At 36.6% G+C, this 20,228-nt stretch overlaps 3 protein-coding genes across 8 annotated transcripts in view; 1 reads left to right on the top strand and 2 right to left on the bottom strand.

Moving 5' to 3' along the window:
* Nucleotides 1-853: 853 nt before the first annotated feature.
* Nucleotides 854-4,095, bottom strand: gja1a (gap junction protein alpha 1a). 2 transcript variants are annotated; one of them, XM_089120232.1, is made up of 3 exons: nt 3,979-4,095; nt 3,848-3,901; nt 854-3,427 (listed from the first exon to the last, which is right to left on the bottom strand). In XM_089120232.1, exon 3 carries the CDS (start codon nt 3,195-3,197, stop codon nt 2,133-2,135), a length of 1,065 nt encoding a protein of 354 aa, XP_088976358.1. In that variant the 5' UTR covers nt 3,198-3,427; nt 3,848-3,901; nt 3,979-4,095; the 3' UTR covers nt 854-2,132. The 2 variants fall into 2 exon arrangements, with proteins under 2 accessions (XP_088976358.1, XP_039528066.1); XM_039672132.2 differs by having other exon boundaries at nt 855-3,233.
* Nucleotides 4,096-5,816: 1,721 nt separating this feature from the next.
* On the bottom strand, nt 5,817-16,284 carry LOC120479548 (synaptotagmin-like protein 2). Of its 2 annotated transcripts, XM_039672182.2 has the most exons (16): nt 16,157-16,284; nt 14,267-14,412; nt 13,931-14,012; nt 13,710-13,755; nt 13,556-13,595; nt 12,154-12,515; nt 11,019-11,568; nt 10,716-10,801; nt 10,485-10,595; nt 8,972-9,144; nt 8,708-8,810; nt 8,430-8,591; nt 8,206-8,284; nt 7,983-8,082; nt 6,122-6,327; nt 5,817-6,001 (listed from the first exon to the last, which is right to left on the bottom strand). In XM_039672182.2, the coding sequence occupies exons 1-16, from the start codon at nt 16,282-16,284 to the stop codon at nt 5,862-5,864; spliced, it is 2,514 nt and encodes an 837-aa protein (XP_039528116.2). In that variant the 3' UTR covers nt 5,817-5,861. The 2 variants fall into 2 exon arrangements, with proteins under 2 accessions (XP_039528116.2, XP_039528090.2); XM_039672156.2 differs by having other exon boundaries at nt 11,019-12,515.
* fam184aa (family with sequence similarity 184 member Aa) overlaps nt 16,194-20,228 on the top strand; it is a 43,003-nt gene continuing 38,968 nt past the window's right edge. The window contains exons 1-2 of one of the 4 annotated variants that reach the window (XM_039672144.2): nt 16,194-16,325; nt 18,795-19,043. In XM_039672144.2, coding sequence (XP_039528078.2) covers nt 18,846-19,043 — 198 coding nt within the window. In that variant the 5' untranslated portion in view covers nt 16,194-16,325; nt 18,795-18,845. Of the gene's footprint in view, nt 16,326-18,506; nt 19,044-20,228 lie in introns of those variants that run through there. The other 3 variants (XM_089120229.1, XM_089120230.1, XM_089120231.1) reach the window with 3 other exon arrangements.

Genomic DNA, 20,228 nt, shown 5'->3' with positions numbered 1-20,228 from the left:
GCACCCCGCACACTGAGAACCAAATGTTTATTTTTACACAGTTTGTGGCCCTGTTATTTATGCAAGATGTTTGATGATATCAAACATGTGCTATTCCATAAAGTCACACACAATTAGACACCGCAAATTTATATATGGTACGTTTTAACGCAATCGGTATGGCAGAATGTTCTGAACTGACAGAACTAGACCCTGCTGTTTTCAATTAAACTGGCAGGCTGAAAGGTATGTCCGGCCACCTCAGAACTTACAGTCAGCCAAGCAAGAGTAAAAGATGAGCTTGGCTGCACTTACATTTTAGATGTGTACTTTCTAGGTTTTCCAAGAAAAAAAATGGAATTTAAAACAAAAATAGGTTTTTAAAGTTTGTCAGGACAACCTCAGTGGAAAAATCTTGACATTTGAAGATTTAGGCCGTATGAAGTTTGAAAACAAGATTTTATTTTATTTTTTTTTTCAGTTTGAATGTTATTATTGTGTAGTTGCATTACTGTTGCTAGGGTGTTCTGAGTTTTTGCTATGGTGCTTTGGCTGGTAACTAGGGTGTTTCTGTGCGGTTCTCTTTCTATTCTCTCTGCAGTTGCTAGGGTGGATAGATAGATAGATAGATAGATAGATAGATAGATAGATAGATAGATAGATAGATAGATAGATAGATAGATAGATAGATAGATAGATAGATAGATAGATAGATAGATAGATAGATAGAAAGAAAGAATTATTGATGACTAACAGTGATGTTTTTATCGGTTTATATTGGGAAATAAACAATATACCACTACGGTAAGTTAAAAAAAACATTTCAACCAGTTTACTTTGAGACATCATAGTGTAATCATGTTGGTCTCTGGTGGTTCATCCAGGCTATAAAGCTCGAGGCAGAGTTTTATTTGAAAAATAAGTGTTTTACTGGGTTATTAAACCTTCTTCAAAGTCTCATTTCATGACTGAAGAACATTCAGGTTTACAAGGGCCAGATTTCAATAAGGTCATATTTGATCACCCAAATAAAAAATGTAAGAAATGCCAACAATTTTACCTTGTACATTTTTTAATGCCTTTGAAAATGTGCAATATTTTTTTTTTTTACATACGATAGTAAATAGCAAATAATTCCTAAACTTTTTTTTAGAGTAAAGTGCAAATACACAGTTCACAGTTTTTCTCTTCAGCCACATGTGGCTGGCAGACTTGAGTAAAAGCATGTGTTTTCATTTAGCCCTTCAAATAAATAGGAAACTCTGGGAACAGAAGAAAAAGTGAATCTAATTAACTCATTTTAATTTCAGACTCTTTTATGGCTTTCATTTGTCAATCAGAGGGAGTCCGTTTGCACTGGGGAATTGTGTGAATATGTTAACCGACATTTATGTCTACACTTACAGAAAACACTGATAGGCAGTCAGGTGGCTTCCTGTTGATATTTACTGGCCCACAGCAGAAGACTATGTACAGTTACTGTAAAGATTCCAGAAAACAGTGCTCCATTTATACGTGCTGGCTAACCTCCCGTAATGGAAAAACGCTGTCGGAAAAAAAGAATAATGGAAAAAAAGTTAAGATCCTGCTGGAGTAGAATGAATGGTCTTAATTTATTCCAGTAGGGTTAAACTTGATAGATTTTCTTGTTCTCCAAAACAGACTTGATATAACTCTTATTTTCTGATAAATATAAAAGTGTTTGCTGTATCTAAATCACATATGAGTACTTTTGGTTTTAGTTCTAGTCAAGAATAACCCTGGGTGATACGATATGCTGAACCCCATCTAGAGCCATTTTATCATTGCAAATTATATACATCTATTTAAAGTTTCAAAAAAATCCATTTGTCTATTGAGGTAAAGGCAAAATGGTGTTTAAAATGAGGGAGAAATGCTGACCAGTTACAGAACTTTAAGCTGAATGAGTGTATGACATATACATCATCTACCTAGCTGATTTTCGCAATCATGGCTCATAAATACAGTTCACTATAAAAAAAAACTGTTTGGCATGAGTTACAATAGCAAAAACTACTAAAATAAATATATATGCTGAACCATCATTCTTTGGGTGTCAGTTATAGTGTCCTTTTCACAGTTTATTTAAATGTTCAAGAAATTGTCTATGGGCCTGTGTCTAAGGGCTTCTGCTAGATGTCAAGATCATCCGGCCTGGCCCGACTGCTCGCTCGACTACTGGGTCGAGGTTCAAGCTCTTTGAGCAGCAGAAGATCCTTCCCCAGAGTTACTTTCTCAGGATATGGAAAGCGCTGGGTACGACCCAGCTGATTCTGTTCTGTACTGTAATTAGTCCAGTTCTGCTCATTAGCCTGCTTGTCGTAATTGTCAGAGGAGTTGGACTTGTCGCCCCTATCTAGGTTGTACCCCAGATTAGGGGCCGGGGCCGAGCAGTCGTTGTAATAGTCGTAACTGGACAGGTTCCTTGGGCAGGGCTTGATATTACAAGTGCTGTCAAAGTTTTTCGCAGACTCTCTGATTTGGTCCTTCATCCTCTTGAGAATCACATTAAAAAACTCAAAGACGTTGAGGGCCAGAGACACCAGCGAAACGACCAGCATGAAGATAATAAAAACCGTCTTCTCAGTGGGACGAGAGAGAAAGCAGTCCACTTTATGCGGACAAGGGAACCTTTGACACGTGTAGACTGCTGACAGCTTGAATCCGTAAAGGTACCACTGTATCAACAGGAAAACAACTTCAAATACAGTCTTTAACACGATGCTCATTATATACGTGTAATATATCCCTCCTCTCATTTTGATCTTTCCGTGATCTTCCAGGCCGTACTTGAACTTCTTAGTTTCGATTTTCTGCAGGAGCACATCCACATCACCGCCTTTGCTCTGGATGTCTCTTAGTTTCTCCTCCTTTTTATTTAATTTCTCCTGCTTGTGAATGAGGAAAATGATGTGGCTGAGGTACAGGAGAGTCGGCATGGACACAAAAATGATCTGCAGCACCCAGAAGCGCATGTGGGAAATGGGGAACGACTTGTCGTAGCACACGTTCTCGCAGCCGGGCTGCAGCGTGTTGCACTTGAACGCCGACTGCTCATCTCCCCAGGCGGACTCCACTGCCGTCCCCAACACCAGGATCCGGAAGATGAAGAGGACGGAGAGCCAGATTTTGCCTCCTGCCGTGGAGTATGTCTGGACCTTGTTAAGAAGTTTCCCCAGTGCACTCCAGTCACCCATGATGAAAGATTGAGCAGCAGATGACCAAGCTTCAAACTGAAAAGGAGAGTAAGTTCAATGAGTGTTATAAACACAGATGAACCGTTATACACATCCGAGTGGTCTCCTCGCTCCCCATATCACTGCCAAATACAATAACACAAGTCTTTGGCTCATCTTCAGAAATGTTCATGGGTCAATCTCCATTCTGAATGAACGTTCTGGGGTTTTCTGTCTTTTCAGCAGCTAACCTAAAAACAAAAGTTGCTTTTTTAACTATATAAAAATCAAAACAAAGGAAATAAGCTAAAACACATACTAACTGACAACTTTTTTTTTTCTTTTTTTTTTAAAGAAGAAAAAAAGTATATAGTATGTATACAAAAATAGTCTTTTCTGGATTGCAAACTACTCAGGATTAACACTTGTATCACGTTTCAGAAGATATTGAAATTACTTAAAAACAAAACTAACTTACATTTTTCGAAAAACATAACCAAACGAACTAAATGACGCCATTAAAAAAAATTAATAGGCTTCAAAACAACAAAAACATAACCATATAGCTAGACCTAATCCGTTAGTCTATACAAAAATGCCGAGTTTTATCATGCGGTTTTAAGTATAAACATATATTCAAAGATGTATGTTGAACGAATGTTATTTCTTACCTGGAAACTCGTTAAAACCCCAAAACTTCTTGACAGTTAACGTACGATGACGATCTGTAACACATTTCAATCATACATTTCCTAATTATTAGTAAGTTAGTTTCGATATCAAATTAAGTTCTCCTACGTACGGCGAATGTTCCCTCATATCATCCGTCGGAGGGATTGAGTCAGAAAGGAAAAAAGTTAAACGTCAGCTGATTCAAACTTGGACTTCCAGAACGTCTCCAACTCCGTTATATTTTTGAGAGAAAATGGCCTGGAACAGGAGAGTGCCGTGAAATTGGGAATTACCGCCATCTGGTGTAGGATAGAATCAGTAACACGACACAGAACAGAAGCAAACTGGCTTTAAAATGTTAATTACTGTTCATCTGTTGTTACCATGACAACGACAGGTATGAAAGCGAGGATGTAAGGGATAGACTTTCTTGCCATCCGCTGTAAAAGCTATATAAAGGTCCTAAATCACTTTTAGTTTCCACATCTCTTCTTGTCTAGTTTTTTGCTGACTGAAATTTCTTGGAAATATATTTTTGCAGTGTTTCGTCAGCAGAACAATCCAAAAACACATTAAATAAACAGTCTGAAGAGATCTTTAGTTTATCCCTCACAGCCTCGCTTTCATTCCCGTTTAAAAAAAAAAAATCAAGGATGGCTCTGCTGTGAATAAAGTCACGTCAGTTCTTCAGAAAAAAAAAAAAAAACTTTTGCTGATAATTTACTCACCCCCACATCATCCAATATGTCCACGTCTTTTTTTCTTCAGTCATTTTGATGAATACATTCCAGGATTTTCTCCATATATAATGCACTTCTTTGGGAACCAAACGGTTGAAGGTCCAAATAAGAGTTTCAGTGCAGCTTCAAAGGGCTTTAAACGACACCAGACGATGAATAAGGGTCTTATCTAGCACTCTTCGAGTCATGACTCGGAAAAAGATTTGTTCATTTTGATGGACGAGTTTGAACAGGAGAGTCACGAATGCTCATCACAGAACAGAGCAAGGCGAGCATTTGAGCTTATAAAACTTAAGTTTTTTTTTTATTTTTGAAATGACCGATCGTTTCGCTAGATAATACCCCCATTAATCGTCTGGTGTCGTTTAAAGCCATTTGAAGCTGCAATGAAACTCTCATTTGAACCTTCAAGTTGAAGTTCAAGTTCCGTTTATTTATAGAGCACATTTACTACCGGCTGGCAACCAACCAAAGTGCTGTACAAAAATTACAATAAAAACACAGTAAAACAAATAGTGATCACTTAGGATCAGTGAGTACAAGTCAATTACATGTTAAAAGCTGCATCAAAGCTGCAACATTCAAGACCGTCAACCGTTTGGTTCCCAATGAAGTCCATTATATGAAAAAAAAAAAAAAAAAACCTTAATTTCTTTTCAACTGAAGAAAGAAAGACATGGACATCTTGGATGACATTGGGGTGAGTAAATTATCAGCAAAATATATATATATATATTTTTTTTTTTAAGTGAACTACTCGTTTAATATTTTGGAGTTTTTGTTTTTATTTTTTTTGTAAATTAAGTTTATTAGGTAAATTAATGAAAGCATTCCATTTAACAAGCTCAATTGATGTAACAAATAAGTACATTTAATCTACAGGGGATTGTGTAGATTAGAACACATTACAGAACACATTTTTATGTATATAAAATGTTAATTAAATTTCCATTTTTTAAAAAAGTGCATTGTATCTTTTTTTTTTATTAATTGAAGGGTGAGATTATGTAAAGACACAAGTTTTGTTTTACTTTTTTTTTATTCTGGAACAAATCACATCTCTTAAAATACTTACATATATCAATTTATTACATAAAGATATATTATCTATTATGATTAAGCATATTCTACATAGATATTTCCCGGCACATACTCTTTATATTTTGCAGGACTTAAATGAAGAAACTGATTTGGTCATTGTAAATGCTTGGTTTGTTTTTTGGGAACCAAGAATTGTTTTTCTCTCACAACTAAACATTCAAGATCAGGAGGTTCATTTCCTCGGGGTCATGGAGGACCTCAGGGGAAGCTCTCCCTCAACCCAGCAGTTTGGATTGGCCAACATTCTTTTCCATATTTGAACTTCTTCATTCAGTGAATCCATCCAATCAACTTTCTTTCCATAGCTCTTCCCTGCAATTAAATAGAGACCCAGTTTAATGAAATGGCTTCAAGAAACCTTCTGTTGGCTTTTAAATCAGGATTTAAGTGCAAAATAGAGGTGCAGTAAAGGAAATGGTTTTGTTACTGTACCTGTTCCAAGACTGAGGCGCAGACCTCCGAGAAACTGATTAGAGAGTTTGTTGTGATCCCAAACGGTCAATTCGCAGCAGGCCTCACTGACTTCCCCAGCTTTGAACCCATCATACACCATGGCATGGTTATACACAGGGTTCTGGCTCTTTTTCACAACACGGGTCTTCTGGCGGCTTTTCTTTCTGGTGTCTGGTAAAATGTAGCTAACAAAAAAAAAAAAGAGGTGAATCTCAGTAAAGTATACACTCACCGGCCACTTTATTAGGTACACCTGTCCAACTGCTCGTTAACACTTAATTTCTAAGCAGCCAATCACATGGCGGCAACTCAGTGCATTTAGGCATGTAGACATGGTCAAGACAATCTCCTGCAGTTCAAACCGAGCATCAGTATGGGGAAGAAAGGTGATTTGAGTGACTTTGAACGTGGCATGATTGTTGGTGCCAGAAGGGCTGGTCTGAGTATTTCAGAAACTGCTAATCTACTGGGATTTTCACGCACAACCATCTCTAGGGTTTACAGAGAATGGTCCGAAAAAGAAAAAACATCCAGTGAGCGGCAGTTCTGTGGGCGGAAATGCCTTGTTGATGCCAGAGGTCAGAGGAGAATGGCCAGACTGGTTCGAGCTTATAGAAGGGCAACAGTGACTCAAATAACCACCCGTTACAACCAAGGTGGGCAGAAGAGCATCTCTGAACGCACAGTACGTCGAACTTTGAGGCAGATGGGCTACAGCAGCAGAAGACCACACCGGGTGCCACTCCTTTCAGCTAAGAACAGGAAACTGAAGCTACAATTTGCACAAGCTCATCGAAATTGGACAAACGTTGCCTGGTCTGATGAGTCTCGATTTCTGCTGCGACATTCGGATGGTAGGGTCAGAATTTGGCGTCTACAACATGAAAGCATGGATCCATCCTGCCTTGTATCAACGGTTCAGGCTGGTGGTGGTGGTGTCATGGTGTGGGGAATATTTTCTTGGCACTCTTTGGGCCCCTTGGTACCAATTGAGCATCGTTGCAACGCCACAGCCTACCTGAGTATTGTTGCTGACCATGTCCATCCCTTTATGACCACAATGTACCCAACTTCTGATGGCTACTTTCAGCAGGATAATGCGCCATGTCATAAAGCTGGAATCATCTCAGACTGGTTTCTTGAACATGACAATGAGTTCGCTGTACTCAAATGGCCTCCACAGTCACCAGATCTCAATCCAATAGAGCATCTTTGGGATGTGGTGGAACGGGAGATTCGCATCATGGATGTGCAGCCGACAAATCTGCGGCAACTGTGTGATGCCATCATGTCAATATGGACCAAACTCCCTGAGGAATGCTTCCAGCACCTTGTTGAATCTATGCCACGAAGAATTGAGGCAGTTCTGAAGGCAAAAGGGGGTCCAACACGTTACTAGCATGGGGTACCTAATAAAGTGGCCGGTGAGTGTATGTCCATGCCTCAAAAATTGTATTAAGAAAATGAATTATATAACAAAAATAGTATTAACTTACAATAACTCATAACATAATTTTTTCCTCTTTTTGAAGTGCTAGAACAGTTATTTTAAACTACTTTAACTATATTCAAACTTTTGATTTGACCATGTAAAATGAGGATGTTAAAATGTTGCCATTTTTACTTTTGTCCTCTAAACCAAACAAAATGAATGAAATGGGTCATCTGTGTTATTTCCTTTCTTCTCATGTCATTTTAATAGATGGAAACAAAGCAAAAACACGACGCTTCAAACATGACAAAGAGGAAGCGTGAGAGGTGGGGAGAGAGTGAGAGAAGGAACAATGGCTTCAGCTGCTTTGAAAGTCAGATCCGTAACAGATGACAGGCACACCCTCACCACTTAACAAAAGAATCCACTCCCTGAGGCTTAAGGCCACGTAATTCTGTTGCCTCCCGCAGCCAGACATGAATCTCCCCAGTGCTGTTCTTCGACCCACCTGAAATCAAATAAAAGGTTTCAGAGCAAATACAGTTCGTTAGTCATGAGCAATATTCCTCAAATTAAATGTACAGAATAAAAATGAAATACACAGAAGCAACATCAATATTTGAAACTGTACCTGTGGACTCCTGAGGAACATATTTTAGTGAAACTGACAAAAATCCATTAGACTCTTGCGATTCTTGATTCTCTGCAGTCTATAATAATAAAAAAGAGAATATTCTGTTATACAAGAGGACTCGGTTGACCCGAGACATCACTTTATATGAAATAAGGCTCTATTCCTAAACTCTCAATGTTATTTAGCTTTCCTAATCACACAAATATCTTTAGAAGGTGCACCGTTGACTGTAGGTTGTACCAGGTGAGGGCTTCATGTCCCCAGTCCCAGGTCTTAAGACTAATCTCAACCTGCCCCAGGAACACATTTCGGCCCCTGGAGTCATTGTGCCACACGGACAGATTCAGAGTCTTTTCCGGAAGCTCTTCGCGCCTCACTTTGTACTGATTAGAGTTTTGCAGTACAGAAAAGATTAAAGGTTATATCAAATATACTGTACACATCTTACATTTTTCATTTATACATTTTTCTATCATTTTAGTGTTGCAGAGAAACATACTCTCAGAGATTCCACAAACACTGGATTCACGGTCCGTTTCTTAATAGAAGTTTTCCTTTTGCTGCGGCGAGACTTATCTGGATAGAGGTAAGTCTTCACATAACTGTAAAGGAAAGTTTATTATTCATGATTAGATAGATAGATAGATAGATAGATAGATAGATAGATAGATAGATAGATAGATAGATAGATAGATAGATAGATAGATAGATAGATCTTAATGTATTTCATTAGTATATGTTTTATTTTAGATTTATAACTCACGGGTCTGTGCGGTGTTTACGAGGATTAGCAATAGCCAGATCCTGACACTGTTCAATCATAATGATTAGCTCTCCAACAGGGCTGTACATCACTGCAAACTCCACAGAGCCCTGCACCTCAACATTCCCAAAATCCCCCGCGTCGCTGTACACGCTCAGCAAACTATTGGTGCGCTTATATGAGGGGGAAAAAATAGCAGGGATAAGTCTCTGGAAGGCTATGTTTTTTATTTGTGGACTTTCAATGCCTTCTACTTGGATTGAGGAAATGTTGCAGATGAATTTAAATGAATACTTAAACCTGCGCCCCACTAGAGCACAACGGCCCTTGTATCATAAGCATGTGCGCCAGACAGCAAAACACCATTTAATGACATTATGCAATGTAGTAATTTCATAGCATACCACTTAAAGGGATAGTTCACTTTGAAATTAATTTTGACATGTTTTAGCTTACCTCAAGGGCATCCAAGATGTAGGTGTCTTTGTTTCCACAGTATTTTAAATTTTGATATTTTCAGGTCAAACCGTTGTTGTCTGTCAGTCATATAATGGAGGTATATGGGGTCCACGTCAAAGAGCATGCACAGAGAAGTCCAAACTAAACATGATTTAATGACTCATAAATGTAAGTACACATTGATGGCCTAAGACACGAAACGAGCGGTTTCTGTGAGAAAACGAACAGTATTTATATCGTTTTTACCTTTTGTAACCACAGTCACGTCCAAGTACTCTGAGGGCGAGGGCGCTTCTGCCTGCGCAAGCATTGTTTACACAGAGATTTCGGAAGCGTTACCTTTCACTGTGAGGATCTAAATATATTTAGATATACAGGAAATTGCAATGGAAGACGATTTCGATATATCAACAGACAACGTTGATTTCTTTTCCGCAACCGAGCAAGAAATCACTTCCGGCGCTTTCCGGCGCTTGCGCAGACCGAAGCGCCCGTGCCTTCAGATCACTTGGACGTGGCTGTGGCTACAAGAGGTAAAATCAAAATAAATACTGTTTGTTTTCTCACACAAACCGCTAGTTTGTGTCTTAGGCCATCAATGTGTACTTACATTTACAAATCATTAAATCATGTTTAATTTGGACTTCTCTGTGCATGCTCTTAGAGGTGGTGACCATATACCTCCATTATATGACTGACAGACAAGAACGGTTTGACCTAAAAATATCAAAATTGGAAATACTGCGGAAACAAAGACACCTACATCTTGGATGCCCTTGAAGTAAGCTAAAACATATTTCAAAGTGAACTATCCCTTTAAGGTCTATTTAAAAGTGTTTCAAAAGTTGTTGTTTTTTTTTTTGTTTTTTGTTTTTTTAAATGTTTAATATGCATAAACATCTATTCATTTCCAACACTGTGCCTCTATGGTGCTTTCCAAGCAAGTCAACTTTGACTCAACATGATAAAGTGTTTATCGGACAATTGACAAGCCAGGCCGGGCAATGGTAAATTAGCCTTTGGAACAATGTTAAAAACAGAAAGTCCAGCTTACATCAGTAAGAGACAATGCGCTAGCTGAATAGCCTTTTCTGCCGGAGAGATCAGACCCATAGCTGGAAAGTGAAGTATCATCATCATCGTCATCTGAATCGACTCCTTCATCCTGCAACATAGAAGATAATATAAACAAAAACAGCAAAGCAGAACATAAGGTTACTTTTTATAGTCACTGCAGAGGATTGAAAAAGAATGAATTATAAGTGTAGGCCGAACAGTAGCTCACCTTCCAAGCATCTGCAGTGTAGGAAGGTGTTTTACATGTGGAAGCCTCAAGTAAAGCTTCTATAATGGACACCCCATGTTTACTTCCTAAAGACATCAAAGAATAAAGCAAAGCTCAAACCAGATGTAAATCCATGAAAATCTACGGGGAGAAATCGAACAGGTTAAACCTGAGCTTAGGTGAACATGTACAATACTGGGAGTGTCTTTCTCGAATATCAGCCCTAAAGGGCACTTCAGAAATCAGACGCCACTGTATTAACATGGTGACTAAGCCTCTAGTATTAGATATCATAACCATTACCTTTCAACTCTGTTGGATCTGGAGATTTAGATGGTATAATGACTATTGTGGGAACTGTACCATCTCTAATCTCCTGCTTTGGCTCCTCTGTGGTGATCCTCTGCAGGACAGGCAGTCTTGCCCTTTGATTGTCCTCGTCATCTTTCAATTCTGAAGAACCTTGACCAAGTCCGGCATCATCTTCATTTGTAGATTTAGCTGGTTGAATTGGTTCAATGGATGATTTGTCGATATGTTCAGAGTCAACATGCAATCCAGCATCTTTGATGTGCACTAATTTCCCATCATCTATCACGGAAAGATACTCTTGGCTTAATTTTCTTGTGTGGGTGTCTTTTGGTAAGTTCTGATCTTTTGCCAACTTTGTTTTTTCTTTACCTTCAAGGGCATCAAGAAGTCTTTGCACAGTTTTGTCACTGACACTTCGTATCGTATTCACACTAACATCAGCTGTTTTATTCTGCAACAACGGCTCCTTTTTATTAGACGTTTTATCCTTTCTGGTCTCGACTGGGACGTCATCGCCAGAATCAGTGGAAGCATCTTTTCCCTGCAGAGTGTTAGAAGGAAATTCATGAGAACTCATTTCAATTTCCCATTTTAATGACTGACTTTGGAATGCTTCTTCAGCAGAGGAATGCTTATTGATTTGTTCCTCAACTATTTGATTCGCATCTGTCTCGGCATGTAAACCAGTGATTAAGTTTTTTCCTCCACCTCCCTTCCTGTCTGAACTTGCTTCATCATTAAGAAAATCACCAGAGACCATCCTTCTCTTATCATGCGCATTAGTCGAGTCTGAGGGACTCCGTTTATCCGTTTCAGACTCTCTAACTATAAATTCAGCTGAAAACTGCTGATCTCTGTCTTTGTTATCTTGGAAAGCATTAGAAGACTTCTTTGAACCTTCATGATCTGAGTGTCTAGTGAATTCTGGTCCATCACTTGTGAAAACTATGGAAGTCTGTGGTTGATTCTGAAACTTGGTCGATGAACATCTTTCTAAGAAAACATCTTGGTTAAAGTCTGAGTCGAGAGATTCAATTTGAAATGATGTCTGATCCATGAAATTTAAAGACGGACTTGATGTGTTCTGCTTCTCTTGGGTCTCTGTGTTTTTAACATGTGATTTTACCTCTTTTAGTTCAGGTTCAACATTATTGCTTTCATCATGCACAGGCTTCACTGCGTTCGGTTCGAGGGAAATCTTCACCCAGTTCTCCTCAAACGATTGATCTTTCTGTAGCGCTGGAGGGAGTGAAACTTTTCGCCTTGGCTCTCGATTTGTTTCATGTTTTGCAGGGCCTCTTTCGGGTTTAGTGTCTTGAACTGCTTTTGAGAAGGGGAAAATGGTTGTTATTTGGTCATCAGAGAGCTGTTTGGGTTGTGCTTCTGTTGAATTGTGTTTTGGGTCATTGCCATTGAGGACATGATTGCCATCAATTTCTGCTTGAAGTTTTATTTTTCTATCAGACACTCTTGGAGTGGATGAAGCCTCTGTAAATACAAACATCAAAAATACAAAATGAACAAATCAATCTGGGGTTTTTTTTTTCCAAACTTAAAAAAAAAAAAAAAAAAAAAAAAAACTTTTGCTGATAATTTACTCACCCCCATGTCATCCAAGATATCCATGTCTTTCTTTCTTCAGTCGAAAAGAAATTAGAGTTTTTGATGAAAACATTCCAGGATTTTCTCCATATAATGGACTTCATTGGGAACCAAACGGTTGAAGGTCCAAATAAAAGTTTCAGTGCAGCTTCAAAGGGCTTTAAACAACACCAGATGATGAATAAGGGTCTTATCTAGCACCCTTCGAGTCATGACTCGAAAAAAGATTTGTTCATTTTGATGAACCAGTTTGAACAGGAGAGTCACAAATGAGTTAATCACAGAACAGAGCAAAACGAGCATTTGTGCATATAAAACTTATCATCAAGCATCAAAAACCTTAATTTCTTTTCTACTGAAGAAAGATAGAAGTGGACATCTTGGATGACATGAGGGTGAGTAAATTATCAGCAAAAGTTTTTTTTTTTTTTTTTTTAAAGTGAACTACTCCTTTAATATTTTTATTCAACATTAAACTGAATTTAAATTGCATTTAATTAACATGCATTAAATTGATCAAAAGTGACAGGTAAGACCTTTACATTTTTATCAAGTGTTTTTATATTTCTAATAAGTAAACACTGTTCTTTTGAACCTTATCCAAGAAAATATTAATTAGCACAACTGTTTTCCACATTGATGATTATAAGAAAATCAACAAATCAGCATATTAGAATGATTTCTGAAGGATCATGTGACACTAAAGACTGGAGTAATAATGCTGAAAATTAAAATTTGCCATAATAGGAATGAATTCATTTCAAAATATATTAATATTAAATTGTTATAACATTTTAATCTTAACAACCCCAGATTTTTGAACGCAAGTGTAATTCCCTACAATGCACCGAAATTCTGATTTACTTGGTTAATCAGTCATTCATATATAAATAGGAAATATGTTTTATCATGTAATTCAAACTCACCATCATCCGTAAAGTCAGCATCAGTATGTTGATGATGAGTCTGTGAATAAATAGAAACAAAATACAATAAATATATATATTTTTTATATTTAATTTAACTTATTTTCTGAATATGTAGAGAAAAACTCAAGATAATATACAGTATGTAATAAACCTCTTTACTGAGGGCCGGATGAATTAATCTAGGGTCAGCAAATGGACTGCAGGGGAAAGAAAAAATGTAGCATAATATTAATTTGTATGCAGTATTCATAACAATAATATAAGGCTTTGTCTGTGCTGGTTTAATCTAGCCTACATATTGAAAATCTATAAATTGAAAATCCACCCAAAATACATGTTGATGGCATTTTCTGTGAAAATAAAGCCCATTACTTTGTAGGTGTGCTGTGCTCCTCCTTTTCATGCTCTTTGTTCTCGTCTACTATGTCATTCAGGAAAGGGTTGGTTTTATGGGCTAAGTTAAAAAAAGAAAGAGTACATATACAGTAATCAGTTCTGAGATACACAAAACTTCTTGATTCAAATCTAGAAGCAAAGTAGTTTGTATTCACTTAACAGTGAAAGGTAGTTTTACGGTAACAGCAATGAAGAACAATGCAGAGCATGTTGACTCAAATGACTCAGAGTCCAGAAAGTTTGAAATGTCCAGACAGGTGTGGTGTGTGTACTCAAAGATAAAATTCAGCTCAATAAGGAACTCCTACATACCTGCTGTTTTCTTCCATCTCATGGAGGTCCGTACCACTGCGGTGACATCCGTCTGTAGCCCGTATCGCTTGACTCTGAGATCTTCAAACCACTCACCTGTTAGTGTCTTCAGCTTTTGAAGGTCAGGAACTGACTGCCTCAGTTTCCTGGTATGACAGAAAAAGCAAAGAAAGGATTCCAAACAGTGAAAAGTGTGCAAAAATCATTATAACATATATTGTAAAATAAAAAAATATTTATATGATTAGTTATTTATCATAAGCTTTGGTTCGGTTAGGGTTCCCTAGCAGACTTAGTGCTATATTCAATACAATGTCACACTAATTTGATGGACAGACTACATAGGTGGATTGGACTTTCTGACACCGCATTGAACAGGTTTACATCTAATCTCACAGAATGTTCCCAATTTGTCCAATTGGGTATTAATAGATCTGAGACTGTGCCATTACAACTGGGTGTCCCTCAGGGGTCAGTGTTGAGTCCTACTCGGTTTAGTTTCTATATTATTTCTATGCTGACAATGACACCCAGATTTATTTTAGCACTCAGCCTGATTTCACCTCTGCCTCTTTAACTCTCTCAACTTGTATGTTGAAAATAAAGGCCTGGGTGAAACATAACTTTCTTAAATTGAATTGCTCTAAAGCTAAAATGTTGTTAATCGGCACTCCAAATAATGTTAATAAATGTATCAACTTACCATGGACAATAGCCTAATCTCCCCTTCAGTTCATGTCTTGATTTATACACCTTAATGCCGACACATTACCCTGTGCTTCTTCAACTACACTGGCTCCCAGGTCAATCATGCATCGTTTAAAAAAAAAATTTTTTTAATGATTTTAACTGAAAAAGCAGTACATGGGTTGGCTACATTTTATACATTTTGTGAGTTGGTTACATCATCTATACCTTCTTGTTATCTCTATTCGCCTGGTTCTCAATCTCTTTATCTTTGTAAACTCAAAATCATGGAAGGGGGGGCTTTCTTGCATTGCTAAGGAACTTGATTAAGAATGACTCCTTGTTTTGATTGTTTTAAGAAACTTTTCAAAACGTCTCTTCATCTTTTAGTAGTTTTTAATCTGTAATTATCATTGTGATTATTGTCATAATATACTATGTATTATTTGTTATTTGTCATTCTATAACATGTTGTATCACATGAAGAGTATGAAAGTAGCATTACAAATAAAATGTATTATTATTACTATTATTAATATACTTAAGTAAGCACACTTTAAAAAAAAAACCCACTGTCAATATTTTTTTCAGTAAATATGGGTCAACTGGTGCTCACACTTTGCTTATCATAACAAGAAGTTGCAGAATGGTATATATTTATTTAAAATCTCTATGTCCCACCATGCCATGGCCTATTGACATCAAACTTAACAATCTTTCAAGAAAGTATCTGAACTGTAATTTTGTCTTAATTACCAACATTTTTAGAAATAAAACAAGCCAACATTGAAATTAATAAATGCGTGAATACACAAATTGTTTACAATTATTAAATAAAATAAAAAAAACATTCAAATTTAGCAATTCAATAAAAAATAAACAAATTAAATTAGAAAAAAGAATAACAGTGACTTCCTAAAAAACTTTCATGGGGGATAACAGGAAAATATCATCATTATTTGGGTTCAATACTTGTACACTGAAGAAAAAACAAAACAATCTTCACTCAGAGGTTGCTACATTTCACTACAAAGAAACGGCACAAGAAAAACAAAATAGGTTATATTAAAAGTAGAAAACAATAGTATTTTTGTAAACAAACATTCTTCGTTTTATTTAAAACTTTGGAAAATATTTTTAGCAGTGTTCAATAAGACAAGAAAATGTCTTGTAGTGTAGATCAATCAAACATCCAGTTCGTACCTGACTCGTCCACTGTCCAGTCGCTTTAAATCTTCATCTCTCAGAAGCACTTGTCGGATGGCTGCCTCTTCCTCAGCAGACAGAAAGCTCAAGTCAATCAATTCCGATGCACTTTTTGATTGTTTCATCCTGTTCAATAAAAACAAACTGCCGAGCACTTTCCTCCAAGGTAAGCTAGCAGCAAACCACTACGTTTTCCTCAAATAAGAAATCTGTCAACACTTTCAATCCGTATGAAATCGTTCCTGCCTTACACACAAACAGCTTCCGTGTGCTCGAGGAAGAGACTGCACTTTTGTCACAGTTATTCACATTCACACGGTGTAAAAAAAGCTAAGGTGCGATGTGACGTCATATGTCAACATTTATTTTGAGAATAGTTAATGTTTCCCTAGCTACATGTCCTTCAGGAGTTACCTAACGTTAGATCCCTGAACCAGGACAAATACAGAGGTGAAAATCTATTTATTGCATTTTAATATTAAAATAGTCTCGTTTTGTTATTGTTATACGATCCACATGGTAAATATAGCCCTGTTTTAATGATTATGAGCTCCCCTAAAAAAACATAAGACACACAAACACATTATATAACACAAACTTTTATGTCAGATGATCGATTTAGGCTAAATATAAACAAATTGGCATGACCCAGATAATCAAAACAAAAATACCTTTCTTTTTCCTGATCCTTAAATTATTAAGCAACAAAGTCACGTGTTGACAGCCTGATTCAAGTTCCGACGTGCTTTTCTGCAGCAAAATTATGTTTAATATTACAGGCCAAATAAGAGGAAGTAGATGGGTTGAAGCCTTCGACGTGAAGTAGAAAGATGGTGAGATTATCATCTTTCTTCTTGATAATGTTTCTGGTTTCCTGTTTGATTTAGGAGACTGTGTGAGTTTGCATGGGGGAGATGATAGACAAATTAACAAATGCTTTGCTAGTTTGAAGGGTATTTTGAAAAGACAACAAGAGTTTTAGAGCTCAAAATGTATCTTGGATCTTTCTTTTAGGTGCGCTTGCAGTTGACTTTGGGTGTGTTTGCTGAAAGCACAATGTTACAAGCACACCCACACCACACCTTTTAGATAAATCTTTTCCTGGCCATTACACAGCTAATGGAAGCTCAGAAGCCCGAAAAAAATCCCTTACTTTTTACTTATTGAAATGGGTTGGGTGTAGTAATCATCAGTAAAAACATATCACTCAAACTCCAGTAGATGGCAGTAATTACTCAGCAAAAGCACTTATGGACTCGGTAAAGACTTGAGGTTTCATAAATCAAATGCTATGTCTGCAGATAACCAACGAACTACATTTATTTGTTGTCACCATGAGGGAAAAAGCTTATAAATAATAGTAAGTGATGTTTTTAGAAAATATAAAAATGTAGAAAGCTTTCTGTGATAGTAGGTTAAGGGATAGAATATACAATTTGTACAGTCTAAAAATCATTATGTAGCCTATGTAAAATCCTCATATAACATGACAACAACCTATGTGAGAGTTCATCTATAGATCCAATGCATAATAAATCACATAATTATAAAATAATAAAAACTATTTTAATAAAATAAAATGAAATAAATTATATTAAACACTAGAATATAATGCAATAGATAAAATAATATCTATGCTAGGTAAAATAATAAAATAGGTAAAATAATAGCATAGCCTATGCACACACACACACACAACTAAACAAATTTAATTTAATAAAATTATACAAATTAAAAAAATATATAACCAAGAGAATATACTTCATAACATTATACCAGAGTTTGTTATCATATGTTATATTATATTACATAGAATGTTAACACATTTATTTAATTCAATTAAGATAAATAGAATAAAGAGAATATACTCCATACACTATACCAGAGTATTACATTATATCAATTACATTATATAAAATATATAAAAATATGTGTACAGTATATAGGTATAGATCAAATGCATAATAAATCACATAATTAAAAAGTATAACATGTATAACTAATTATTTTAATAAAAAATAAATAGAATATATTTAGTATTCAATACAATATAATGCAATGTAATGTAATGAATGATAGATGGATATTGGACAATATAATAATATTGCATACGAATTCATACAATTATATAAAATTAAGAAATTACAGTAATATACTCCATATACACTATACCAAGAGTAGTATTATATTATATTATATGATGTACAGACACAACTAACCATGCTAAAATGAGCTATGCCTTTAGTTCGTGTTATTATTTGTTTTCATAGACCCCATTTGTATTTCTATCACGTATCTGCAGCAGAAAAGCAATGTGTGAGGAATCCGTACTGCTCTGACGTCATTTACAACTCTCTCTCCTCGCTCTGCATCAGCGTGAGTGCGTGTATGTGATGATGATGATGCTCGAATGTTACATTGTTGCGCTCAGTTCAATGTCATGCGTTTGTTTCGGCTGGCTGATGTAGGCTAGACCAATGATAACCGCGTCTGTCATCAATCGCACATTTAAGAACATAGATTGTGTAGTGACTCGTGAGTCAGGTGAACAGTAAGCTATCTGCAAACAGTGATCGACACGTACAAAGAAACGGAAACAGGATGATGGGTTTACATGAATTCATATGGATGACAGGTATACTGATGGCGCAGGATCAGGAATTTTGATCGCGCAGAGTGGGTGAAGATGGCGACTGGGACGGGCTGGCAGCCGCCGTACAGCATCAATCCTCCCGCTGCTGCTGCTGCTGCTTCTGCTGCTTCTGGATCAGGCACCAGTCCATCCTCCACATCCAGCCATTTACTCTACGAATCTGCACTGACCATGGACTACTCTCAAGATCTGCACCTGAAGATGAGTAAAAAAATAGCACAACTCACTAAGGTTGGTATGATCGCATTGCTCATATTTTAGGGAAATCGTATGAATTCATTTTGATCGCAGTGTCTCAACTTTAATACACTGTATTCTGCGTGATGTTTAATCCTTATCCCCCATAGAGATGATGCCCTACTTATTGCAATTTTTTAACCGCAGTGTTGTTTTCCTCCCCCTGCAAAAATCTGTTTTTAATCCCAGACAATATTCGCAAGCTCCATAATAATTAATCTCTACAAAAACAACGTATTTTATATAATGAGTCTTTAATGCTGAGATAAACAGTTAATTAACATCCACGTTTATCAGTATGCGCGTGCCTTGTTTATTTTTACTTCTGATTTCATTCTTCGTGCCCAACACCAGTATTTGCTTTTAATTCAAGACATTGCATGTTTTCCATTCGCTGTTTTTGTTTTGGGTCCCAGAATGATGTATGCGTGAAAACAACAAACCTCTTATTTTCCCTTTCAAATGATTTTCATTTATTCTCTCGATGTAATCAAAATCCAGTAGGCATGCAGAGACCAGATCTTTTCATAGAAATGTGACTTCATTCTAGTAATATTGTTTATGTTTTGATTTTCTTTCCCATTTATGAGACCCAGAAGTAACCTAGTGTAAGGACTTTTGGAGCATATTATGAAGTTGAAATTGCATGTGTTTACATCATATGTTTCTCTTAATCCATGCAGTATAAACATGATAATTAAATGTTAGGTATGTTTTCAAGCTATTGAAATGCCCTCAGGGTTTTATTTATTTATTTATTTTTTCAGACTCCATGTCAGATTATTTTAAATGCACATAATCTAGTCCATGTGGTATTTTTATGAAAACTAAATCAAGAGCTTTGTTTAAAATCATAGTTCCATGTGTTTTAAACTGACAGGGAATGTAATACACTGACTAATTAGACTAGGTAGAGCTACTTTGCATTAGCCTACCTCAGTTGTGCAGAATAGAGAGTGCTTACAGTATGTTAATAATATGGATGCGACAAAGGAATCAATTAAAGATGAAAAGGAGAACAGGAGCGAGCGAGCAGCAAGTGAAGACGGCTTGCTTTGATGTGTAACTCTTTAACCACAGAAGAGGGTCGTAATTATGAAATGCTTGGCTGGAAAAATTGTTGGCACTCAAAAGGAAAACAGACTCTTGTTTGTGAAATTAAGAGTTTGGTCTAAATCA

The sequence above is a fragment of the Pimephales promelas genome, chromosome 15 (assembly GCF_988280905.1).
Source record: "Pimephales promelas chromosome 15, fPimPro1.hap1.1, whole genome shotgun sequence".
Lineage (NCBI taxonomy): Eukaryota > Metazoa > Chordata > Actinopteri > Cypriniformes > Leuciscidae > Pimephales > Pimephales promelas.
This window is presented reverse-complemented; position numbering and strand designations above follow the sequence as displayed.

What these genes read in the sequence shown, in the direction of transcription:
- gja1a (XM_089120232.1), bottom strand. Translation starts at nt 3,197, where the DNA reads ATGGGTGACTGGAGTGCACTGGGGAAACTTCTTAACAAGGTCCAGACA.
- LOC120479548 (XM_039672156.2), bottom strand. Translation starts at nt 16,284, where the DNA reads ATGAAACAATCAAAAAGTGCATCGGAATTGATTGACTTGAGCTTTCTG. An exon ending in TGCTGACTTTACGGATGATG is followed by an intron (nt 12,516 to 13,555) that starts GTGAGTTTGAAT and finishes TTGTATTTACAG; the next exon opens with AGGCTTCATCCACTCCAAGA. An exon ending in TGTTTGTGGAATCTCTGAGA is followed by an intron (nt 8,592 to 8,707) that starts GTATGTTTCTCT and finishes AACTCTAATCAG; the next exon opens with TACAAAGTGAGGCGCGAAGA.